Raw genomic sequence first — 25729 nt, 5'->3', positions numbered from 1 at the left:
GTAATCTGCAGATTAGCGAAACAGTATCTGTGACCACTTGTGTTTTAACTGGCCGGAGTGGTTTACATGACGTTGCTGATGTTGCTCAATGTCGATTCTTGTGGATTTCAATTACGGTGAAATCACTTTCAGTTAGTACATGCTTCTCTGACTAATCCAGCTAGTTATACAACCAAATAAAAAACTGAGAAACAGATTGTGTTTACATAGTTTATTAACACATGGCTACATCCTTAAATAAAGAAATTCTTAGGACATTAAGATGTTCTTGCTTCATTGATGATCTAAGAGTTCCATTAAGAGGTTTGGATGCAGGCTCCTTTACTCGTGGCAGCATCAGTGCTTCAGTGGATGGAGTTCAGGTGGATGATTTAGTTGAATTTTGCACACACTGACCCATTCCACTCTGATTTGCTTCTTCTGATCTTCAAAATTTACCAGAAACAAAGTTAATCCTGCAGTATGCATCCAGTCAAAGTCCCCTGCAACAGATTTCACAGAAACAGTCTCAGTGGTCCTGTGGAGCTCTACGTCGCTTCCTCTGTTTTGGAAGCTCCCTCTGCACCAGCGTCTGAGCTCTGCTGTTTGACGTACTGCTGCAGCAGGGCAGAGAGGTGAGCCGGGTGACGCTGCAGCATGGAGGCTGTGCGTGATGTCAGCATCGTAAGTCCGCTCACCAGCTCGCCCTGTACGACTGTCACTGACGGCAGTTTGGAGTAGTTCTGCACCCCCTGAACGCTCAGTAAGGAGTTTTCTATACAGGCCCCTGTTGAAGCAAAGAGAAAGCGTATGCACTGCACACATCATCACATACATCAAACTTTTTAAGATATTCAAAGTTATCTTATAAGTCTGTATCTGCTATCTGAAGATTCTGCACCACAAAGGTCGAACTTACCTAGGAGTGTCATCTGTGGGCTGGCTCTCAGAATCTTCAGCATCTCCTTCACTTTTGGCTCGCTGCTGACAATCATAACTGTGGGACCAATGAACAGAGGAGCCATGTTGCAGTAAAGGCTGTTCTTCAGGTATGACCGCATCACCTGAATAAAAAACAACGAAGCAGCACATTAGAGGTTCAGAGAAATGTAAATGACCCTGAAAAGGGGAAAAGACTTAAATTGCATGGTTGACTTTCTTGAGAGAAAACTGTCATAAAAACAAACAAACATATCTTTACCTGGTTGGTAAAGAACCTGACCCTAATGTCATGTTTATGAAGTCTGTTCTTTAGGACCATCATGTCTTCTGCATTGCTGGAGTTGTTTTGTAGCACAGCAATCATCTTACAGTCTTTGAAAATCTTGTCTAAATCTCTCTTCATGATGTTCATCAAAGGAGAATCCTGCAGAGGAAAGGGGGAGTTTGTCTCACTCTTTACACAATGAATGAATCCAGAAAACTACAAACCAGTGTTTGTAAAAAGGAAAAAGACAAACCTCGAGTAAACAAACGAAATTAATTTTTAACTGTGAGGAAACAAAGTCAGTAAAATACATGGATGCTTGTCTGCTTAGGTGCTCTATAAATATTGTGCAGCTCAAGACACTCACTAATGCTGATTTGCATTGCTTAGTGGAACTTCATTTCGCAAGACACAGTTTATAACATGGAGATTAATCATGGAATCATGGAGAGGATAAGTGTTACCTCGAAGACCCGTTTGGACTGGGATGGATAAGCACCTGCAGGAGCAGCCCGTGGAGGAGGAATGTACTCGGTTACAGCTAATAGCTTCTGTTTCAGGATGTGCATCGGTCTTTTGTGCCGAGTCACAGACTTGGAGCCGTGCCGGACACTCTGTATCAAGGGAAGCCATCCTAAAAAGAAAAAGAAATAAGTAACGTTACTCGCATCATGCCGACTGTTGATGAAAATGAAAGGGAGCTTAGGTGCTATCGGCTGCTGACTAACTCTACCAGCCGTTAAACCAGAATTTCGCAAATATTACTACATTTAGCTCGTTCTTGGGAATATACATCAAAGTATATAGTAAATAACAAAATAAACATATATGTTAAGATGCTTTATTTGCTCTACTTACCTTGCTTCGGTAGAAAATTAAAGCACAAGGTCGCCGCCATATTTGACAGGAAGTAGCGTTACAGGAACTGATGTAAACAATCGTGTTGCATTGACTTACATACTGGGAGAAAAAATATCTTACTAGATAAATGGTAGACGATATTTTGTCGACTAACTTTTTATGTATTAACACTTCAAATGAGTTCGATCGCATAAAATCGTACAGCTTCCTTTAAGATAGGCAACTATTTTTGTTGTAAGTACAGAGGTTTTTTAGACGAATTCACCGTGTTAGCTTCAACAGCTATTTATCAAAATATTGTTGACTTTCAAAAGTAGAGGTATCAAAATAATAATAAAACAAAACAAGAAAATGAGTCTTTAAGTTGGTTGAAGAGTTTATTCACTCTAAGTAATGATACACCATTTATTCAGTGACGGTTGAGACTTGCCGCCGCCATGATTTCCCGTGAATGCAGCATGACGTTTAGAAGTCGATCTGTTTGATTGTTTTTTATTTTTGTTTAACTAACCATTCAAAAAATAATTCATAAATCAATATCTGTTAAGTTAACTGAAAAATCATTGTTTTTTCCCTCTTCTTATATTTAGTAAAGTTACAAAAACACTTTCGTAATTTTTTACGTAAGGGAGGACGCGGTGACGTCAGCGTCAGTTTGACAAGCATGAGGCGCATACTCAGTACGAGTGTATTGAAGTATATTGGTGTATTTAGCAGGAATGCTCAGTCTGAAGTGTCGTTAAAAGGGGTTAAACGACGTGGTTTTGTTCTGAATCTCATCCGTAAATCGTCGAGTGACCAAACAACCATGGACCTGAGCGATATGAGGAAGAAATACAAGGGAGATGAGGAGGTGAGTGACAGAAGGAGTCCTTGAATAACCTGTTCGAGGCTGTGGTGCTTTGAGTTTACACATTAATATCCGTTATGCCCGGCAGCCGAAAGGTTGTAGTGATAAAGTATGATGTTAAATGTTGCACTTGTGTTAAAAGTCAAATTGTGTTGCAAGTATCAGAATATATGAAGCAAGTGGAGGAAGATGCAGTTCCTTGTTGAGACCTCCCAGATGTTGCAGTCCTTGACTTTGACCTCTGGAATGTGCAGCCTTTTTGAGAAAAGGGATAAGTAATTAAAAGACACTGCACTGTTCAAGTATTATGTTTTCTGTGTGTTTACAGTGTTTTGAGGAGAGCCAGCTTGTTTCTCTGGACCCAATCAAACAGTTTGGAGACTGGTTTGATGACGCCACAAAGTGTCCTGAAGTTGGAGAGGCGAATGCAATGTGTATTGCAACTGCAACAAAGTAGGTAAAAGAAAGCATGTGTTATATAAAAAAACAGACTCATTATCAGTTTTCCTCAGCCTGATTCGAACCATGTCACTCATCTTTTTGCAGAGATGGACGCCCATCTGCACGTATGGTGCTCCTGAAAGGCTACAGCGATGAAGGTTTCCGTTTCTTTACCAACTATGAGAGCAGAAAAGGCGGTGAGCTGGTGAGTAAGTTTGCTGTCTCATTGTGACCCTTAAAGTTTCTGTCAACCAATGTTTTAAAGATGGGTGTTAATTTACTGTCTTCTTTCTCTGCAGGAGAGTAATCCATACGCATGTCTGGTCTTCTACTGGGAGCCTCTAAACAGACAGGTTTGCACCACTTCTCGTCTCACTTAATGCTTTTTATTGATAGAAATCCTTCATTTTCCTGCTGTTAATCATAAGTTTCTTTAATTTGAATTGACAGATCCGCATTGAAGGCAATGTAGAGCGAATCCCCTTCCAGAAGTCATGTGATTACTTCCACTCCCGACCAAAAAGCAGTCAGATTGGAGCCGTCGTGAGCCGACAGAGCACTCCCGTCCCTAACAGAGATGTAAGAATCTGAGCTGCTCTTTGTGATTTAGTAAACACATGAAGGCGAAAGAGATAACTCTGCTTTTTCTTTTAGTATCTGAGGCAGAAAAATGCAGAACTGTTGGAGAAATATAAAGACACAGAGGTACCAATGCCCGACTACTGGTGAGGAGTTTTTTTTTTCTTTTTGGCATAATGTTAGTCAAATGGTTAAGGGTTTTTGTTGAATTAGATATTCCTTGATCAACAGGGGAGGCTACATCCTGAAGCCGTACCTGATTGAGTTCTGGCAGGGTCAGACCAACAGACTCCACGACCGCATCGTCTTCACCAAACAGAAGGACGGCGAGTCTGAGCTGGGGGAGTTTGAGCACGCTGCAGAGGGGGGCTGGATTTATCAGAGACTGTCTCCATGAGAGGGAACACCTCAACAGACTCACCTACAGGGAAGGAAATCTCATCCAATCATTGTTGATAAAAAAAACATCTCATCTGTTTTTGTGCTTGATTGAGAAGGTGCTACTGTGTGTGTACGATCTATCAACGAGCCGATCATCAGGAGACACTTGATGTTAACCTCCATCCCTCACACACTGTTCAAACAGAGTTTCTCAGAGGTGTGATTAAACCTGGTTGCACTTACTTTACACTTTCTTTACATTTCATAAATCATAAGATGCTGCTGACCAACGCAGGAGAACAAGCTCCAGCTGGTTCTGTCAAACAATGATCCACAGAGAGGCTGGTTATTCTGCAGTGTCTGCGTTAACGTTTAGAGTATTAAACTGTGTCTTATTCTAAAGAAGCACAATCTGTACCACTGACTGTCCACTCCTTAACGATACTTTTCATAACTCACTCCTCAGTGCAGCCTCATGTGGTTCATTTAGGAACCATAAAAAAGCAGTTTCACCATCCTCTCATTCGACTGTAGCTGACCGTGTTTCTCTCTGTCCTGATTGTTCCAGTCTTAAGTGCAGACTCTGAGTCTACCTGCCTTTTAACACAGAGATTAAAAGAGCTGAGTGTTTGTGCCAACTATGCTGTGTGTGTGTTAAACCTGTGCTGTTGTAAAATCTGAGAATGAGATTGTTGTTTACTGTAAACTGATAAAATGAATACGAGTTATATTTTGACTTGAAGTAAATGTGGAATAGAGCCATTAATAAAGTTTAATTTGTAACGTGGGGCTTTGTGTGTCTTTGTCCAGCAGGTGTCAGCAGCACGATGCTTTATGCACAGGATCAGGAACAGAAACGGGGCGACAGGGTCTCCAGAGACGAAGTAAGCTTAGGTAAAGAGGCAGAGATAGACGTTGCTTCTTCTCTTGACAGGTTTTAGGAAATATTAAGACACCATCAGGAGACAATTCCTGCTTTCATACTCCTACTTTTGTCTGAGTGAACTTTCTGAGTTACACATTAATACTCTGTCACTCTGACTACATCCCCACCAGCTGATCCGTCCCTGAACGTCTGACCCGCGTCGCTCAGTCTGATGTAATGCGTTATTACAAAATGTCGAAGCACTCACCCCGTCTCAGGTATCAGTGTCTGCTTTCTGTCTCCATGTCAACACAAAGCTGCACACACAGGCTCAGGTGAAAACACAAACTGGTCCCAGTAACCCGAAGCTAAAACTCGCAGGCCCAGTCGCTCCCATCATCAAGTGAATTGTTTACATAAAGGAGACATACGGACTGAGCACCTGTCTGCACAAACACACACACACTCTCCCATGTGAACTCATCATGTTAAATTTATTACAAACAAAAACATTTTTTGCTGTAGAATTCAAGAAAAGATTTTACAAACATGTTTTTTTACTTTAAAGTCTGCACAATATCTCAAACAGTCTTAAAAATCAAGTTTTATCTGCTTTGGTTGTAAAAATGCATAAAAATTGTCTGGGGTTGGTTGCACCATATATTCTCCACTTCTTATTGATTCTTTAGACATAAAAAAAGTTTAATTTAAAAAAATCTATACCCTTAATAGTACAAATAATTTATAACATCCCTATGTTTTATTTTTGGTGAAAGTTTTGTCGTGTTACAGATCAAATAACAGCAGTTTGAGCACAGAAATACAGAAAAGATAAAGAAAAAGATCTCCAGTACTTTGTTTAATGGTTTTCTGCTGATACCCGTGGCTGGTTTGGGCGTGAGTCCACTGGTAACAGTATCTACCTGGGTGTGGTGCCAGGTGACAAGTGTTTATCCAGCTTGCAGCACATGTAGTGCCTCATGATTCTTCTTGCAAACATTTCAGCCTTTTCAAAGCTTTAAAAGTGACATATGACACATTTCTGATCAAGTATGTGCTTTTTTATTTCTCAGTCTTGTTTTTATGGTTCTCGTCGCTGAGGTTGTGCTCTGAGAACAGGTTTGGGTTCTCGGACAGCGTGGCCCGGACCTTCTTCTTCTCCTTGAAGCGTCCAGAGTGGGAGACTTTGACATGTCGGCCCTTGGTGGCAGATTTATCCACGATCTTCTCCAGCCTGGCGTTGAACTGGCTGTCCACGTGGTCTGCAGGGGGGTTGTTGTTGCTCGGGTGCTCTTTGTTTCCCGTGTTGCTGCCGTGATCAGCCGGGATCTCGTACAGAACTTTGGGTTCAGACTTTTTCTTACGGGAGAAGGTCAGCTTCCACCAGCTGGGGTCAGCCATGGCACCGACAGAGACGAGAGCTGACCTGAGGAGACAGAGAGCAGGACGTGAAGACTGTGGAGCCTGATTTCAAAGATGATACTCACATTTACACGTGATGCCCCCAAAAACACATAAAACACAAGTACAGGATTATTTATTCTTGATCAATTTTGGTTTTCTCTTCCTGTCAAGCATGCAGAAAGAATAAAACACACTACAGCTTCTCTAGAGTTTGTGGTGGTGTCTTCTTCTCTGTTATTATTGATCACCAGGTTGTTGTGATCCTCTTATCTTGGGCACAGTTCACATGTATTTGACTTGGCTGGTGTCGCAGTAGCTGCTCGTTTCATCTCTGTGATCCGGATCTGTAACCTGATGGAGGAGGACACCTGACACTCTGCTCCCAGCTGATCAATTATTGAACACCTGAGCAGTATCACCTGTCCTGTGATCAGATATGAAGTCAGAAAGCGTTGGAGTGATGAAAAAAGAGCAGGAATGAAACTCTCCTGTCTTCATCTAAAACGAGGTTATCAGAGATGTTTTCAGCTGCAGTGATTCACATTTATGGTTATTACTTTCACCCACTTATTGTTATCTCTGGTCACCTGGCTACGGAGCATAATGCCAACATAGCTTCCTCAATAATTGAATACATTAACTCTTTGATGCAGCAGCTTTTGTTCTTTACAAATATCAGGCACAAAACAAGCCTGGTGAAACTTATTATCCACTAAAACCCGCTCTGAGCGTCTGGTAAAGGGATCTTAAAGCCACATGTTGACTCTGTGAGAGCTTTTAACCTCTCAGTTGTCCTCACCGACTGTAAATGTTTGCTCTGAAGCGTCTGAAAGAAATGGGATTACAGTATGCAAAGAGCATTATCTGTTGTGTCGTCAAACACTTTCTAGGTCATCATGCACCAATGGATTAAACATCCCCAAATTATTATAACACTGATGTTTTGGGAGCTGGTGCAAACTTTAAGCAAATGAAATCCAGTTGGTATTTGATAAAATCTTATCTTCTTAGGAAATCAAACATTTCAATCTCTGTTTTACGAGCCCTGACGGGAAACAAAGAAATCCTTCCTTGGTGTGGTCACTTTATCGTGTTGCACCTATGCAAATAAAGTCCCTGCCCTCTGTAGGAACACTCAGTCTTATCTGAATGAAGCATGTGATGTTTGCACGCTGGCACGATACAAGAGGTGCAAAGGTTCAGGAAAGAAGTGAACAGATTTCTGATGCTTGTAAATAAAGCTTCAGATCAAAACATGAGGAGCTTTTTTGAATTTGGTTCCTTTCTGCTTTATTAGCCTTGCTTGGATTCGATTCAAATTTTTACAGGTTCAGAGGTTCAGACACCTGTGACTTCTCTACGTTAAATCATGTCATTAACTCCTTGATGCAGCTGAAATGACCTTTGTATCTCATTATTACCTATTGATTCATATCCTACACAGACCAAAGATCATATCAGATCCACTATGTCACAATATATGGGTCAGAGGATGAAATTCTCATGCTTATCTACAGATAATATAACTTGGTTATAACTATTGAGTGTATGGTACTCACATTTACAATCTCCACCTAATTCAACATCTGTAGGAATGCAAAAACACACAAAAACAATCTATTTTTATGACTATTAATTAATCCAGGCAGTAATGTGTTAAAGGAATATCAAGTTTAAAGTTAAGGTTTTTTGGGGTTTTTTGCACCATAAATTAGAAACAAGTACACTGGCATTGAAAAAAATAGAAGATAGTGCAGGAGAGGTAAAAAAAAATAAAATAAAATAAAAAAAAACAAAGTGGGCTTGTCAAAGATACCTCCCAAAACAGCGTTAACAATAAAAAATAAAGGAAGAAAAAGAAATAAGATCCAATACAATGAAATAAACTCAAAATAATTCAACAACAAAAAATTAATGAATTATGAATGAGAACAAAAAGAAGCTCTAGGAGCTTGATGGATTATATACAACTCTAGTCTGAACTTAAAATTGGTCAGAGATGTAGATGTTTTTGTTAAATGATAATTCCAATTTAATGAAGCTCTGTAAGTAAAGGAAAACTGACATTGAGAAGTACGGCATAAGAGAGTATGAAGTTGGCATATCTTGTATTGTGCGAATGAATCTGAGAGTTAATTGTAAAAAAAAAACATAAAAGATTCTGGGAGCAAACGTGGTTGATGAATGTATTTATAAATAAATATACAAGATTGAAGAATCATAAATGGACAATAAGTTCAGCTTTTTAAATAGAGGGGCAGCTGGAGATAAATAATTAGAAGAGGTGGTATGTTAAACTGTAATACATTGTATAAAGAGTATTCTTTATAATGAAATCATGAATTTTCCTGATGATGCCAATAGACATCACTTTGTTATAAATGAGCTTAATATGCTCCCTCCATGACAACCTCTCATCAATCAAAACCCCCAAGAATTTGGTGGAAGACACCTGGAAGAGATCCCTCCAATGGAAATCTTGGCCTTGGATGTACAATGTTTTTTGTTTTTACCTGTAAAAATAATAAAATTAGATTTTGTTGAAATTCAGATCGTCTCATTTTTTGTCTTTTGTGCATCTTACAGCTCTGGGAGCATGCTATTTATCACAGGACATGATCCAAAACCATGAAACTTGGACTCATCAGATTAGGACCAGAAAAGCTCAGGAAAGCTACAGACTCCTAAAGTTCTTATGGACTTCTTTTTTTTCCTAATTTCAAAGAAAGAATAGGTTGACAGTGGATTCTGGGCACTGTTGTGGCTTATCAACTAGCAGACACTTTGCTAAGGCTGCTTTAACTTCCTGCTTCTGTAAAGTGTAAGAAACAAACTAGGATTACCAATCTTATCAAAGGTTTTAATCTCTGTTTTTACCTTAAAACAACCTGATTTTAAGATCCGATCCAATCCAAAGGCTTTAATCTGATCAGGTATTCTTTAAACATCACTGCACCTCATCTTTGTGGATCTGTGTTTGGTCTGTAAGGAAGTTCAGGTTCTTCTGTACCCGATGTTTACAGAGCATTTCCTTTACACTGTTGACTCATAGTACCGAGGCCTGAGTCGCACTTTCACACCTTGTTAAGTAACTTGCTTTGCGGTATGACATGCACACATATTTCTCTCAGTTCTCCATGTTTGATTTGGATGTGACCTTTGAGACAAAAAGCTCTGTTGACTTAAAGGAGGCCCTCCATAGCTCTCTCTTTAATGAGTTACTATACCCAGTTCTGCTCATTGCGGCTGAGCTTCACAGATCACAGCAGGAAGGGAACACCGAGGACACTTTGGGAGAAATCACTAACCAGCAGCAGAGACTTTGAGTGGAGGCAGACTGAGAGGGCAGAGCGCTCTGTGCCGCCCTCAGAGGGAGAGCTGAAGGTTCTTTAGCGGGTCAGGTTTCCTCCTCTGTGCCAGCTTCACCGATGACCCGTAATAACAGAGAGGAAGGAGTTCACAGGGGGATATGGCTCTTAAGTTTTAAATAAAGCTAATTCCAATCATTTAGAGGGTCTACCCTAAGTCTTGTGGGCATATAAGTCACTAAAAGCTCATATTTGACTTTCTGCTTAGACTTTTAGGATGCTTAAAATGGAAAAACCACATCAGATACTCTGAAAAAATTATTATGATCATGACTTTATCTCATCAGTGACATGAATTCACAATAATTTACAGTTTATGTTGATTTCACAGCCAAAGAAATGATGATAAAACAACCTTGTGCATCACATTAAGTCAAAAACTTTTACAGCTAATGAAGATCATTTGCACTCTTTTGGGTTTGGGTCAAGGAACCTGTTTATGACTTTTCAAATAACAGGATGAAGCAGCCATCAATTTTTCTGTAGATAAAAAAAAAAAAACTAATGTCATTATATATATATGTTTTTTTCAGCTTGAATAAAAAAAGTTTTAAGTCATTGAATTATCAAATTTTGTGTTTTCATCCTTACGTACTTGTTTCTTTTAGTTGATTATCACAACTGCTTTTATTTAATCATTTTTTGTTGTAGCTTGGTAATAAAAACTATGAAATAAGGAAGCAGAAACATTAAAATGAGTCAAAATGTTTTCATCCTTTTCTCTGTCTCGCTTCTATTTGTGGTATTTTCACTCTAAAGTCAATAAATTACATAAGAAGTCAACACACCGGACCTGTTGTTCTAACTGGATGTGTCCTGAGGGGAAGGAGCTTTCTGTTGTCAGGACTATAAAACAACAGGAGCAGTTTCAGCAGCCTGTCTTCCAGACAAACGTTAGTGTTAAGCTGTTTTCTTACCGTGTTGATGATGAAAAAGATGAAGGAGATTCTCTCAAATGTTAAACTTTCCCAACATGCTGAAAAAGTCACTTTCCTCTTTTCTCTCTTTCTTTTTCTTCTCTAGTCTTCTCAGGTGATCGTGAACAGGTGCAGCATCTCTCTTCCTCTCTTTCTCTCTCCCTCACCTTGTCCCCTCTGCTCTCTTTGACACACACCCTCCTCAAACACACACACACACCTTCAGCCTGCCCTGCCTGCTGTATGACTGAGTTAATGTTGCAACCATGTGGTTCAGTGAGGCCCCGTCTACATCAAGATTACTGACCTCAGAGTTAATGTGAACCTGAAACTGCAAATAAATCCCCTTTTATCAGCCCCTCTTTAAAACCCAGACTTCTTTAATGTGGAATTTGGACGCAAAATAAAGAAAGCTTTGTGTTTTTTTTCTTTCCTGATATTGCTCAGAGTCATTTCTCTAAATTGGAGAGACAATCAGAGAGGTGAGCACTCCTCATGTTTTGCATGAGTTACGTAAAATCTCAGGCAGTATGGAAGCTCACTTTGCAAGTTTAGTGTATATTCAAATGACTAAAATTAGGCCACTTCAAAAAGGTAGAGCTGAGGCTGTGCATACAGAGATTAATTGTCATTGTTGTCATGTGCCAATTTTTAAGTTCTGGTTCAATGTTTTTCTTTATTTCTTGAAAAACAATTCATACTCTGTAAACAAACACTTCTGTTTTTATATTCTTAATGTTTTTTTTTAAATTATTATTTAACTTTTTAACTGTTTGCACCAATACGTCAAGGCAAATCCCTTGTAATGCAAAAAATACTTTGTAATAAATCTTATTCTGTTGAAAGAAAATCCAAACGGGTAGTTTTATGTAGGTTCGCTGTTAAAAATTCTGTAATCTCTAAATTTTAATTTTATACCGTGTGTCATCTTTAAACAGAAGCCTTAAAAACAGATACTTCTCAATTCACTGTACGCAGCTTTAGACAGTCTGTTATAGAATAACACCGCCCTCTATCGATAGACTGAAACACTACATGAAATCAGGACTACAACCATCCACCAATCAACTGCCTGCTTGCATAGTAAGCTCTCATTGGTCAATGCGTCCAACGACTGTACACCACCATCGTTGATTGGCTCTCCTTCCTCTAACGTGTCATAAACAGTGAGCTACGGATGGTGACAGTAATTCTGGATAAAAACATGGAATATTGAATTAAAATGAGAGTATAACTCTTTCAAGTGTGGCTCTGTTTTGAAAGGGAATAAAATATGGAGGTGAGTTTAACAAAATCTCTCTGTTTCGACTTTAAAACGGCATGGAGCTAGCATTAGCAACCTAGCTGTCACATAGTCAAAGTCCAGTTTACTGAAATAGAAAACTACCGTTAAAACATTACCATCCAATCGTTTTTTAATTATATCTTCCCACCTTTTCTTTCTATAGTTTTCGTCTAACTGTTTTTAAAACGATCACGTTGCATCGCTTTCTGTGTTTCTCCTGCACAATGTATAAAAGTGGTAAACACTAATGTTAAAACGTTTTCTCCTTTTAACAGAACATTCAAAACCTTCCCATCGACATACAGACCAGCAAGCTGTTGGGTAAGTGAACAAAACGTGAACAAAACAGGCTGTTACTTATTTTTATCTGTGCACCTGAGCATGTGTTTCCGTATTATTCACCAGATGTCACAGTTACATCAATTATCCAGCTAGTCAATTTAAGAAGAGTACAATGAAAGATAAAAACATCCAAAATAATAACATCCCAGTCAATATTAAAAGAATGTAATGCTTTTTTTTCCATACTCAGATTACTATAACAATAAACTATCAAAACATTACTTGTATTAGTATGATTATAGTCTCTATTATTGTCCTGTTTTTACAGACTGGCTTGTGGATCGACGTCACTGTAACCTGAAATGGCAGAATGAAATCAAAGTTATCAGAGAGAAAATCAACGCCGCTATCCAGGACATGCCGGAGAACGAGGAGATTAAACAGCTTCTTTCTGGCTCCTGTAGGTCCCTGAAAGTTCAAAACTGTCTCTCATATTTTATCTTCATATTTGAGCTCTGATACTTCAGAGGCACAAGTTTGATAATTGAAATGAACACATGTTTCTTGCCGACAAATGTCCAAGATATTTTTGTTATTTTGTTGTAGACATTCACTACTTTCACTGCTTGAGGATAGTGGAGATACTGAAGGGAACTGAAGCTTCTTCCAAGAACATCTTTGGCAGATATTCATCTCAGAGGATGAAGGTAAGAGGATTCAAACAGGATCTCTTTGCCTCATTTTTCTCTGCTCCAAAACTGCTGGAATATTCTAGATTGAGGATCCAAAATGTGTTTCTCTCTTTTGTTTTATAGGACTGGCAAGAGATCATTTCTCTTTATGAAGTGGATAATATTTATTTGGGTAAGTAAGTGTGATGTAGAAACAAGCATCCAGCTATTCAGACCTTATGATTGCACATATCAAATAATAAAATCTTTTCTGTTTTCTCAGCTGAGCTTTCCAGCCTACTGAGCCGCAATGTGAGCTATGAAGGCCCGGCTCTGAGGAAACAGCTGGCTAAAGCTCAGCAGCTGCAGCAGGAGCTGAGCAGGCGGGAGGTGGAGTGTCAGAGCTCAGCTACAGACCTGAGGGGGCGCTACTACGCTGCCTGCAAACAGTACGGCATCAAGGTAAGTTTGAGACACCAGAGGAAAGCAAATATACACTAAAATTGAGAAGTATTCAGAACTATGTCTTCCCGCTAACACACACATACTGTCCAGACTCGTGCTCTAAAACTTAGTATTTGTTTTCTCACAGGGGGACAATGTTCCTCGAGAGCTTCAGGCTCTGGTGAAAGATTTACCAGCAGTTCTAGATGAAGTTGGGAAGGATACAGCAAAGTTAGAGGAGCAAATCAAACTTTATACTGCCTTCACAGACTTTGTATGTGAGTGGTGAGTGAACAACTCTTTATTTTTGATGATTGATGGCAGGATAGACTGGTGCAAATGAGAGTGCTGGGCTTTCAGTAAATATCCCATCAAAACAGTATTGGTAAACATGAAAACCAGATGTCACTGCTATACCACTGAGTGTATTTTTGTTTTGTAGGTCTGAATCAGTCTTGCCCATGTTGAGGTTTGTCCAGGAGAGAGGAAACACAACGTTTTATGAGTGGAGAACGGGTAAAGTACCTGACGTTGTTGAGAGGCCAGTTGTGGAGGAAGAGCCTCCTGAGGCAGTCACAGAGGATTCAGTGAGTTTTTCTTTTTCTCTGATGCTTAAGATGATTTCTAAATCTGTAAATTGTGTTGTATAGTTTCAGTTAAAATTTGTCGATATTGAAGTTTTTAAAGCCTCTAAATATTTTCAAGTTTTGGGACATTTCTGAACTACAACTAAATGTCAGTTCATACTTCTTTCTTACTATTGACTCTCTCTGTATTGTCTTTAAAACCTGCTTTAGATCGACTGGGGTGATTTTGGCAAAGGAGCAGAGACTCAGGTTGTGAACTCTGGGATTACTGCTGAAGATGGAATTGACTGGGGCATCAGTCTGGAGCCGAGCTCTGAGGTGACAGACCTTCATTCACATCGTACACGTTTTAACCAATCACTTTTTTACAGTTTAATCATTATCATAGAAACATTTCAACATTACCCATCTGTCTGCCCCAGCAGGATGCTGCTGCTGATGGCATTGACTGGGGCGACAGTGAACCAGCTCCTATAGAAATCGAAATAGTAGATGCAGGAACAGACTGTAAGTATTTTTGTAATCACTCTTTGCTCATCAAAATACCTTTCATAGCTGTTCAAATTTCTCTGAAGATATGTGTGTCATCCTGCAGGTCCCGAGGGCGTGGCAAGAGGGGAGGATGCTTTGAGTATACTGGAGAACTCTCAGTCACGCAACCAGTTCGTTGATGAGCTAATGGAGGTAAAAACTGCAGTCATCAAGTGACATCATCCAGTGTGACCAGAAACAAAGACTCCAAATAGAAGCGTGAAATTGACAAACAATTTTTGTTTACTTTCTGCATTATTGTCTCAGGTAGTTTTAACAGGTTGTTTTTCACTGCCCCCAAGTGGTCAAAAACCATTGTTGCGGGTCCAGTAAACCATTTTCTTGTAGTTAGGAAGCACAGAGGTTTTATATGCTAATTTAAAACCTGTTTCTCAAAAACATTGAAGTCTGTGGGTGTGTTGGAAAAAAATAAAGAGACTCTATAATGGTGGTTGGTAACACTGTTTGCAAACGTCTGTTCAGCTGGAAGTGTTTCTAACCCACCGAGTCTCTGAGATGGGAGAGGAGGGAGATGTGGTAGCCATGAGCCAGTTCCAGCTGGCACCCTCTGTCATCCAACACCAAACCCGTGAACATGTCAGAGAGATGCTGTCAGTGGTGCAGGACCTCCTGGGACGGCTCACCTCTCTCCGGATGCAACACCTGTTTATGATCCAGGCATCACCTCGGTATGCTGCAAGAAAAGTCCCTTCAAACATTTATTTCAGTCTGCATAAACAGCATTCTTTCTCACATGTTTGTTGTAGTTCTGAATGGATATGATCGTTTTCTTTTTGAAGGTATGTTGAACGTGTGTCTGAGGTGCTCAGACAGAAAATGAAGCAGGCAGACATTCTGGTCCTTAAAGGCGTCACAATGGTTGAGAAAAGACAGGAGGCTCTGGAGGAGCAGCGCAGACTAGAGCCTCGTGTTGACCTGCTGGCAGGATGCACCCGGGAACTCCAGAAACTGGTATTGGATTACTATTTCTGTTTCATTATGTAAACAGGGCTGGCATTTTTCCAGCTCACCAAAAAGAAAAGACTGCGAGACCTTTTTCTTAACCTTAAGAGTGAGCACATGAGGCAGATAAGGTGGTAATGATAATATCTACCATGGTGTACCAGAGGAATATGAATACTGTGTCACTTATTATTACTTGAAATTGTCATTACTACCAGTGATTCTAATATGGTGTTGTTTGTCTTTGCAGATCGAAGCTGACATTTCAAAGAAATACCACAAAAGACCTGTCAACTTAATGGGAGTTAACATATAGCCAACTTCACGGTGGAAAATTATTTTCATGATCCAAAAGAAATAAAAGTGGTATTTAATTAAATGTCTATTTTGTGTGACATTTTTATAAGAACTGGGCAAGATACTTTAAGCATCTAAAAATGTTTAGTAAAGGTGTGTATTTGTTTATACATAATTTACACAGGTGCTTGGCGTTAATAAATCTCAAAATGTCCACTATATGTCTTTTTCTTTTTTAACTACCTCAACTTATACTAGAATAACTTTGTTTACTCACATAATGTAATGTCTGTGGTGCCAAATTCTACACAGAGAACTTTTGGACAAGTTAAATTATTTTACTATGATGAAAAATCAGCCATGTTTTGTCCACAGGAGTAGCAAGGATCTCACAAAACACCTGGTAACATTAAAATTTGACTGGAAAACTAGTGGTTTTATCTCGAGATAAAAAGAAAAATAACCCAACTTACTGAGAAAAAAAAACTTGCTAGTAATGTGGAGAAATTAAATAAATCAATGCAAGTCTTCTTAGGAAAATACGTGAATATTTGTTCAAAACACGGGAAAAGTAGACGAGAATGGCTTTAAAACAAAAGTTGTCAATTGTCAAGTTTGAAATGCCGGCTTATGGGTAAATTCGATTATTATTTTGGTAAATGTAAAATATATTAGAAAATAGTCATTGGTTATTTTGATTTAGAAGAAAACGCTGGTTTACTTAAAATGTTGTTTCTCATTACTCATCTATTTATCTTTTAGAATGAATCATTGAATACGATATTTTCTGTCCTGTAAATACTTCCAAAAACGTGACTTTGTTGGAGCAGTCTGTGTAAAACAACCGTTCGGGGACTTTTGGTCGGCTGATGAAAGCTTGCCACTAGAATGTTCTACGCATGCTCTGTGCGAAAGCGTGTTTTGGTGTCAAGCGGTGCTGCTAGGCTAGCCGGGCTAGCTAGCAATTCTGCAAGTCATGGTGGGCCATTCAATGAGGAAAGGCTGGGGAAGGCGTTATCAGGCTGCACTGAAGGAAATTTAATGAAACGGGACTTTGCACAGCTCGTAGGTAGTAGAGGACTTCGGGATATGAAGATACAGTTGCAAAATCTCCATGCGTAAGTATTAAATCAAGACATTTTACATTAACAAATGCGCAAGCCGATGCATGTATAACAGTGATATATAGCGTAAGCATACGTTAGATGTCACTTATATGCATGAAAATAATCTCTGTGTGATACCGGAGGAGTGTCTTGGTTAATACATGAGTTACTTTTCGAAGTAGTTGAATGATTAAGACAGTTAACTGCAAACTAGCCCACAAGGCTAACACAGTGTAAGCTTGAGTTCCAATAGTAGTTTAGCATTTTATTTTTACCCCACCCATGCTGTATTTTGATTGGCTACGAGTTGCTGGAGTCATATGTCGTCACTTCACTTGACGCACGTGATTGGCTTAACAGTCTGTCAACCATCCTTTCACCACTTGTTGCTAGGGAGATTGTTTGATGCTAGCCACAGCGGAAGTAGGTACTCAAAATACCAGAAGAGATACCTGTCACTTTTTGGGTAAACACAGAGATAAGATAACTAGCTTTTGTGGCGTCTCGAGACAGTTTGGTGAACTAATTTTCTGTAAAAATGTCTTTTAACATGTGTGATCGTCGGAGCCGGGTCTGAAAACATAAGGTTGCTAACGGCTAACGTCATAAAGACGAAGATAGGCGCAGCTGTGCGCGAGGAGGGAGGGACCCTGCCTGCCTCCTAACGTTGTCGTTGGTGCGTGTGCTAGCCAGCCCAGCCAGCTTCTCGACTCCCTCATTCACCTTCAGCAGCACCCACAAGAAGTAGTTGTCCTGTCAAGGGTGGGGTGATCCCTAAAGCTTTCATCAAGTCCGTCAGCTGATTTAACAAGAAAGAAAAGCTTTGCGCGTTGCGAGCCGACATCACTTCTCTAGTCTTGAAAGGATGGAGTGGTTGCAGTGGGTTTGCAAGTCCTGATTTTATTTTTTCCATTAACATGTGCTACATAATGCAAACGTAGGTGGGTACGGCTTGCATGTTCGAGGGTTTGAAACAGTGGGGTTGTAATGTTGAATTTATAGTTTGCAGCAGAGCAATAAAATATTTTGTCTCACTTTTGCCAGGACTGAGAAGATGAGAACCTTATGAAGAACAAAGCTTTGAGCTCAAACTGGACTCTCTCGGACTGGAAACTCCATCCTGGATGTCATATGCCTTCTAAACAAACAGAATCTATTTGAAGACCCTTTCCCCTAATAATCTTTTACAACTTTTTATGTTTATGTATCTTTCTGTGTCTTCTAGTACAGCTACAGAAGAATTGTTCCAAGGTAGTGAGCCCCCTTTTTGTTTTTATTTTTTACTTTCACCCTTTGTTCCTTTGTAAAGAAATGCTTTACCTGAAAAAGTACTTCACAGAGGGCCTGATTCAGTTCACCATCCTTCTGAGTCTCATTGGGGTGCGGGTGGACGTTGACACCTATCTAAGCAATCAGCTGCCCCCACTGAGAGAGATCATCCTGGGCCCTAGCTCAGCCTACACCCAGACACAGTTTCACAACCTGCGCAACACGCTGGACGGCTATGGCATCCATCCAAAGAGTGTGGACCTGGACCATTTCTTCACCACTCGACGGCTGCTGAACCAGGTGCGCCAGCTGGATCGCCTTTCCGTGCCCAGTACTGAGCTCAACACCTGGCTGGTACATCGTGACTCTGAGACTGTGGTGTCCCCCAGCAGCCAGACCAGCCCCAGTATCACCCTGGACAATGGGGCCGGCCTAGAAGACGTTAACAACCCTGACGCTACCCCGGCCATGAGGGGAGGAAGCGGAGCGCCTGAATCCACGTACAACCTGAACGCAGCGGACAGCAGCCTGGGAGCTGTGGCCCCAGAGGGAAACCAGGAGCAGGGCAGCAGGGATGGCAACGACGACCTCACCAAAGAGGTACTGCAGCTTGTTTCTGTCTTGTCTTTGGATATACATGAGAAGCATTAAGAAGAGGGCTAACACAGACTTCTAGAAATTTCTTCCTGTAAACACAGCATGAAGTAGAGCTTAAACTTGTATTTGTACATTCACCAGCAGTTGGCAAGTAAAATGATAAATGAGATGTTTTCGTTTTGTGTTTATATGTTGTGTTATACTAAAATATACTTGCAGAAATCCTTACAGGCCACAGCTGTCAGGAAAAATGATCTATAGACCAAGAAAAACATTCAAAGTTATTAAATTTCCACAGTTATTAACTCATTGAACCATGAAAACTTAATCAGTTTCAGAACATAGGGAAAGGACAGTATAAAGCATGAGCATACTGTGCTCCTAAAGGCAGACATTCATCATATACCAAGTTAAGCTGGACTATCCGTGTTCCTCAGCCCTGGTCTTTTATTAGTGTCAGATATTTTTAGTCAAACCAGTTGAGTCACATTTGTTACAGCTGTGATTGTGGTCAGATTTAATGTTGCTCATGTGGGCTCTACTTGGACTAAACACTTCGAACAAGCACATTTCTTTTTTTTCCCCAAAAGATACCAAAGGGAAGACAACAGTGCGGTTTTTAATTAAGGTGAAGGTTTTCTCACAAAAGTTCATTGTCTTTCAGTTTGTAGAGGTTAGTAATGATTTTATCATTTATCATTTCATTTTCTGTGCCAGAGCTCGCACACAATGGCTATATTGATGAAGTGAAGTTAGGGGTGACATGAAGTCATTGTTGGGCCCTAATGAAGCAAGACTGCTCTCAGATCACATGTTAACCACCATGTCAAAGTGTTTATATCACGGTTGCATCATCATGTCTTCTTTTATGTTACATGATCTGCCTCAATTCCTCACCACAGTTGACCCCTTGTTTGACTCAAGTGAAACAGTAAACATTTTTATAATTTATTTGTTTAGAACTCAAGAAATAGCACAGACATGTTGGGTTTCTTTTGTACTTTCACTATCATTCCTGCTTGCCTGGTTATTAAAGCAACTTCTCTCTGCACAGGGCCATTTTTCAATGGTTACTATGTGTTTTCCCAGGACATTGACTTGATTGACATCCTATGGCGACAGGACATCGACCTCGGTGCGGGAAGAGAAGTCTTCAACTACAGCAACAGACAGAAAGACAGCGAGGAGGAGCAGAAGCCCAGCCCGCATGAAAACAAAGATGGGAATGAGGAACAGGAGAGCTGGAGGAACGGAGTAAATCTGCAAGGTGCTCAGCCGGTGGACGGGGAGACTGGAGAGAGTATCCCAGAGCAGGTTGATATTTGTGTCTACTTTGATATTTTTATAAACAAACCCAAACTGATGGGTTTTTCTGCATTCGCTTCCTGAGTCAGCCACAGAAGCGTAGCAACCATAGAAAACTATAAAGAGTATTAATCAACGAAAAGAAACATGAGATTATGAAAATGTGAGCAGGACTCTAGGATGAATAGTCCTCAAATCCAGAGCAATCCACGCGATAAAGGCGGTTGGATTTAGCAGCTCTTTCTTTAGCAGAGTGACGGATACCTTCACACCCAACCTGTTTGTTGAATCTGAACTCTGTGATTCAAGGTTTCTTCATTTCTGGTTATATAAGACTCAGTTACACAATGAAGTCAAAGACATAGTCCCTTTCTGCTCCTAAAGACAAATAATTCTGTCGGTGAGGATGAGTTCAGGAGTCTTAGCAGCGTAATAAAAGCCGCAGCTGGCTCCTTTTGAAGAGTTTATATTGAGCTGGTGCAAACCACACCACCTCGCTGAGGAGCTGTCGAGGTTTAGACCCAACCCCTGCAGGAAGCTCTTAAATGCAACTTTTCCTTTTGTGTGTGAGTATCTGATGATAACGCTGATGTGCTTTTGTTATTCTGCAGCTCCCAGCCATCGGCTCTCAGACTTCACTGTCTCTACAAGAATGTTTAAGGCTGTTGGAGGCCACCTTCCCCTTTGGAGAAGAATCCGAGGTAAAAACATGAAATAGATGGTTTCAGATAAATGATATGTTAACAAACCATGTGTAAAGTCTAAACCATGTTTTTTCACTCATGTGTTTGGTGTTTTTGATCAGTTTCCAGCCCCAGCTGTCAACCGAGAAATAGTCTCCAATGAAGCTCCTTCTACATCTCAGGGCCTTCCTCTGGCACCTCAGCTGCCTGCAGCGGAGCCGCAGTTAGACCTGGAGCAGCAGTGGCAAGACATCATGGCCATCATGGAGCTACAAGTATGCCCTCTCCTCCTTTTATGTGAAGAGAATCTTATGTAAGGGTATCATTTGAGGATAAAAGCATATTTAGAAGTCTGAATAACTTCCTCTCGCTGCTCTAGAGTTTGAAATTATTTAGGATAGGATAGAACTTTATTTTCATTGTAACAAGTAGAACGAAATTGAAGTCACAGCAGCAATCAAGAAAAGAAAAGTAAGTGTATAGAAAGTGCAAAAAAGGTCCATAAGAAAATAGATGCTGAAAGCTTGTCCATCATTGTCCAGTTCAGCCAGCCTCCACCTCCACAGGGTCCAGGACTGAGCTTAACCATTAAATATAGAGAGTACCGTTTGTGTCTCATTCTTACTTAGAACAAAATGTTCTGTTTAATGTTTGAGCTGTAGAGATAAGTCTCTGACAGAATCCTCCTTGTCTTTAAGGCGATGGAAGTGAACACTTCAGTTCACTCAAACTCCAGCAGCGTCAACGGCTCGAGTGGGACACCAGAGTCAAATCCTGTCGGGAACTTTGAACTTTCTGCTGGCTCTACTCCAGTGAACCAGGATGTCAGCCTTCACCAGGCCTCCCTCCCCAGCTGCAGCCAAGACTTCCCCCAGATTTTCAATCCCCAGCTGGACTCTGTCAGCATCACCCCAAGAACCACCTTACCCAGGCTCTCTGCCAGCAACTCAAGTAACATCAGCTCCACGTTTGGAACCACCAACCTGACCGGGATCTTCCTCCCTCCTCACATTAACAGTTCCAGTAACAACGTTACATCCACGCCTATCCTGCCTGATCCCTTCAGCACACTCCTGGAGGAGTCCATGCTGGATGAGATCAGCCTGCTAGACCTCGCCATGGAGGAGGGCTTCAGCCAGGCCCAGGCCTCCCAGCTGGAGGATGAGCTTGATTCAGACTCTGGTCTTTCTCTGGACTCCAGCCACAGCCCGGCCTCCCCCAGCAGCTCAGAGACCTCCTGCTCCTCTGCAGCGTCTTCCTCCTCAACGTCTGCCACCTTCTCAGAGGAGGGAGCTGTGGGGTACAGCACCGACTCAGAGGTCGCCACTGCGGAGCCAGAGGAGGGGGCAGTGGGAGGTTATCAGCCCGGGTACAGTAAGCTCTGCCGCATGAGCTATCAGGACCCTTCCCAGTTCCACAGCCTGCCCCACCTGGACAGCATCAGTCACAATCACACCTACAACCTGCCACTTTCTTCTGCCTTCCCTGAGCACCCAGAGCTCCCCATCCCAACCGGGAAAAAGACCGTCCGCGACAAACACAACTCAAAGCTCCAGACTCATCAGGACTTGCTTGACAAGCACTCAAGTCGTGACGAACGCCGAGCCCGCTCGATGAAAATCCCCTTCTCCAACGAAAAGATCATCAACCTGCCTGTGGAAGAGTTTAATGAGCTCCTTTCCAAGCACCACCTCAGTGAAGCCCAGCTCGCCCTGATCCGTGACATCCGCAGGCGCGGCAAGAACAAGTTGGCGGCCCAGAACTGCAGGAAACGCAAGCTAGACACCATCATTAACCTGGAACAGGGCGTCCACGATCTGCGACGCGACAAAGCCCGCCTGCTGAAGGAGAAGATGGAGTTCATCCGCTCCATCCGCCAGATGAAGCAGAAGGTGCAGAGTCTGTACCAGGAGGTGTTCAGTCAGCTGAGGGACGAGGAGGGCCGGCCCTATCCTCCCAGCGAGTACTCGCTCCAGTACAGCGCCGACGGCAGCGTGCTGATCATGCCTCGCTGTGTGACGACTGCCGAGCAGAACCGCAAGCCAGAGAAAAAACAAAAAGACAAAAAGAAGTGAAGGAGGAAACTGCTGTGTATTCTCTAACTTTGCTAAGTCAATAAGAAAGATTTCTGCAGATGCAAGAGAGAGGTCCTTTTTTCCTTTAAGAAGAATCTGGTGAGTAGAGAAATGGCATTGTTGACTACTCTTCCTGCATAAGTTTCTCCCTTTTCATTCTGTTCCTACACTTATTTCCTGGAAACAACTTTGAAGCTGAAGTCGCTCTTTGCTTCAAGACTGATATTTCATTATTTAGTCGGGGGGAAACAATAAGCAAGAAGACGAGGGATATAAAAGGACATAAAATGAGCTATTAGAAATATTTTAGCTGCTCTTGATCCTTTTGCACCAAACCACTGAGGAAGGAGGGAATTTGTAGGAAACCAGGAAACGAAAGGAGTCAGAGTGTGAACACTGTCAACGAGGATGGTTGGATTACCTATGCACGGAAGGTTTTAAAGGACTATCAGATCACATCCCACCCTGGAGACTTTTAGTGATTTTTCATGGTCACTGAGGCTTTTAAGTTGCAAATCTTAAGGATAGAAACATCATCCATGGGTGTGAGAGTAAAGATACCAAAGGCTAAAGAAAGTCCATCATTTTAGGATGCTAATGACACCGATACTAACCAAAGGTTGTATGGTGCACATCACTTGATCTTCATCTTAAATGCTCAATAACTGCACTCTAACTCTGTAGGTTTGTAAAGCAGATTCCAGTTTTTGAGTCAGTTGCATCTAAGTTTGGAAGGCCCTGAAGAGATTGGGTTTGTTGGTGTGGCCGGAGGATGTAAACGCAAGAAAGAGTCAGAGGTTGAGTGTTCCTGGGCTGGCCGCTGCTTTAAGAGGCCTGGAGGTGAAGTCCTGCAAGAGGGGCGGATGGATGTTTTATGGAGGAGGCACACTGCATCGCTAAACGTATCAACTTCCTTATAAATTATACATAGCACTGTAATTTGTCTTTAAAAGGCTTGGCTATATGCATTTTGCCGTGTCTGTCGCTATTCCTTCGCTGCAGGTTTAAATAGCTGGAGCTGCGTTTAGAGAGGCTCTTATTAACTGTTCATAATCTGTAGTATAAGCAAGGTTAGAGATCAACCCACATCAGCTTTACGTAACAGTCCACACACTCTTTATTTATTTCTAAACTTCAGTTAGCAGAGCCTGTTATCATCAGAGGAAACTGTGTGAAGTGCCAGGAGCTCCAGAGAGTTCGGTATGACGTCCAGCTCCAGGATGTCACATTTTGAAGACGTTAAGGGTGATTTAAAGTTGTTCTGATACCAAAACCTTTCTCACAGACCCTCGAGCTGCAGCTTACAATTCAATTTGAGTTATTGATGAGTGTGCGCCACAACGAAAAGGTCTGGTATGATAACTGTTAAGCCCCCCCAGACAGAGGGATGTAAAGTACTGCTTCCTCTGTTTTAAGGCAGAAAAGACACGTTTTCTATGTGATGTTCATTAAAGCCAGAAAAACACAAGAACTGCTGGAGATGGGTACCAAATTAGGTACTTTTATTCGTACTAATTGAATTCTGTCAAAAGCACTTGGTACCGATTCACGCAAAATCAAAAGGTGCCATGTTTAGGTACCTGAATGCATCCTTGTGACTGTGAGGGAGTGGAAGAGTAGGAGATTTTCCATGCAGGACTTGAACACAGCATTATAAGGTTATTTAATAAGGAATTAATATGTCAAAAAGAATTTCCATGTTATTATTAAACAAATTGATATTTTTTGTCACATAAACACACAAAAGTACCAAAAATTGGTACCATTGAGTACCAATACCAATTGCCAGGTACCGGGAATCAGTACCGTATGGTTTCAAGTGTGAAAGGTACCCATTGCTAAGAACTACAAAAAAAAAAAAAGTCCAAAAATCAAAGGCTGTTTATGTTGAATTAAAGTAAATAAAACCGGTTCCTGGTATCAGAACATCCTCAAATCATGTGTTTGTTCCCTTAACGCTTTGATTCTTTGCTTTGAGGCGTAGTCATCACTGTTGTGTTGCGACATAACTCTGAAGTTTCTGAACAGAAAGCCACTGGAGGTAACTTTTTAACTGCTGTAAAAGCCACGCTGTTGGCTCGACTAATAGAAGTCCTGTTGTTGGGTTTTTGTGTTGATAACAAAGTGAGCCGGCTTGTCTGATGAGATGGAATGACAACGTGTTGCGGCCACTTTTCTTTGAATGCCTTTATTTCACAAACTCATTATCTTCACTTTAAATGTTTTGAGAACTGAGAGGAAACATGTTCTCAAAGTAGAAGTGCTATTACTTGTCTTTTTGAATGAAGTTTGTCGGTACATGTTGCATCGCCCTCTTATAAAAATAAAAAAATAGATCACTTGTTGCAGCTGAGATAGCAGTTAGGCTAGAATAAATACAAGAGGCTGAACAGAAGTCGCAACATTAAGATGATGTCCAAAAAAATAGTCTTGAGAGGAGAAACGTCGTCATTAAATGTGTTATTCAGGCATGAAACTCCGGTTAACATCCACTTCAGTGTAACCCAGTGCGACACCAACTATTTAGTACTGCTACTACTTAGTGCACTTTTTTTTGTCTGTCTCGTTCTGTAAATATTTTCATGTTTGTGTTTCTCATAATTTATGTAGTTTGTCAAATGTCTCCATGACGGTCTCACCCTCTGCTTTGAGTTTGGATGTAGTTCCCTCTGTTTCGAGATATTTGCTGGCAATCAAGAATTGTTTTTATTGATTAATAAAGTGTTTTTATTTTCACCTGTGACTCTTGTGTTCTCGTTTTCATGAATGATGAAGACCCAGC

At 41.0% G+C, this 25729-nt stretch overlaps 5 protein-coding genes across 7 annotated transcripts; 3 read left to right on the top strand and 2 right to left on the bottom strand.

Moving 5' to 3' along the window:
• Nucleotides 1–208: 208 nt before the first annotated feature.
• On the bottom strand, nucleotides 209–2133 carry mrpl10 (mitochondrial ribosomal protein L10). The gene is made up of 5 exons (XM_074663463.1): nucleotides 2045–2133; nucleotides 1651–1820; nucleotides 1181–1345; nucleotides 899–1043; nucleotides 209–766 (listed from the first exon to the last, which is right to left on the bottom strand). The coding sequence occupies exons 1-5, from the start codon at nucleotides 2082–2084 to the stop codon at nucleotides 528–530; spliced, it is 759 nt and encodes a 252-aa protein (XP_074519564.1). The 5' UTR covers nucleotides 2085–2133; the 3' UTR covers nucleotides 209–527.
• Nucleotides 2134–2688: 555 nt separating this feature from the next.
• Nucleotides 2689–5102, top strand: pnpo (pyridoxamine 5'-phosphate oxidase). Its single transcript, XM_074662559.1, has 7 exons — nucleotides 2689–2900; nucleotides 3226–3350; nucleotides 3444–3543; nucleotides 3638–3691; nucleotides 3789–3917; nucleotides 3993–4063; nucleotides 4149–5102. Exons 1-7 carry the CDS (start codon nucleotides 2712–2714, stop codon nucleotides 4312–4314), a joined length of 834 nt encoding a protein of 277 aa, XP_074518660.1. The 5' UTR covers nucleotides 2689–2711; the 3' UTR covers nucleotides 4315–5102.
• A 709-nt stretch (nucleotides 5103–5811) lies between these two features.
• Nucleotides 5812–10972, bottom strand: prr15lb (proline rich 15 like b). Its single transcript, XM_074662560.1, has 2 exons — nucleotides 10853–10972; nucleotides 5812–6589 (listed from the first exon to the last, which is right to left on the bottom strand). The coding sequence occupies exon 2, from the start codon at nucleotides 6562–6564 to the stop codon at nucleotides 6226–6228; it is 339 nt and encodes a 112-aa protein (XP_074518661.1). The 5' UTR covers nucleotides 6565–6589; nucleotides 10853–10972; the 3' UTR covers nucleotides 5812–6225.
• Nucleotides 10973–11964: 992 nt separating this feature from the next.
• Nucleotides 11965–16049, top strand: cdk5rap3 (CDK5 regulatory subunit associated protein 3). Of its 2 annotated transcripts, none has more exons than XM_074663301.1 (14): nucleotides 11965–12131; nucleotides 12413–12458; nucleotides 12748–12879; nucleotides 13026–13126; nucleotides 13235–13283; nucleotides 13374–13552; nucleotides 13683–13819; nucleotides 13977–14121; nucleotides 14332–14439; nucleotides 14544–14628; nucleotides 14717–14805; nucleotides 15136–15341; nucleotides 15453–15624; nucleotides 15866–16049. In XM_074663301.1, exons 1-14 carry the CDS (start codon nucleotides 12126–12128, stop codon nucleotides 15929–15931), a joined length of 1521 nt encoding a protein of 506 aa, XP_074519402.1. In that variant the 5' UTR covers nucleotides 11965–12125; the 3' UTR covers nucleotides 15932–16049. The 2 variants fall into 2 exon arrangements, with proteins under 2 accessions (XP_074519402.1, XP_074519403.1); XM_074663302.1 differs by having other exon boundaries at nucleotides 11966–12131; nucleotides 14547–14628.
• Nucleotides 16050–16818: 769 nt separating this feature from the next.
• Nucleotides 16819–25690, top strand: nfe2l1b (nfe2 like bZIP transcription factor 1b). 2 transcript variants are annotated; one of them, XM_074662785.1, is made up of 6 exons: nucleotides 16819–17030; nucleotides 18063–18887; nucleotides 19974–20198; nucleotides 20801–20890; nucleotides 20995–21147; nucleotides 21571–25690. In XM_074662785.1, exons 2-6 carry the CDS (start codon nucleotides 18330–18332, stop codon nucleotides 22945–22947), a joined length of 2403 nt encoding a protein of 800 aa, XP_074518886.1. In that variant the 5' UTR covers nucleotides 16819–17030; nucleotides 18063–18329; the 3' UTR covers nucleotides 22948–25690. The 2 variants fall into 2 exon arrangements, with proteins under 2 accessions (XP_074518886.1, XP_074518888.1); XM_074662787.1 differs by lacking the exon at nucleotides 16819–17030 and adding an exon at nucleotides 17453–17959.
• Nucleotides 25691–25729: the final 39 nt, after the last annotated feature.

Source organism: Halichoeres trimaculatus, unplaced genomic scaffold (assembly GCF_033239565.1).
Source record: "Halichoeres trimaculatus isolate MK-OKI-2021-1 unplaced genomic scaffold, fHalTri1.1 fHalTri1_scaffold_23, whole genome shotgun sequence".
In the NCBI taxonomy this organism is placed as follows: domain Eukaryota; kingdom Metazoa; phylum Chordata; class Actinopteri; order Labriformes; family Labridae; genus Halichoeres; species Halichoeres trimaculatus.
Note: the sequence above shows the minus strand (reverse complement) of the source record. Positions and strands in the feature narration are given on the sequence as shown.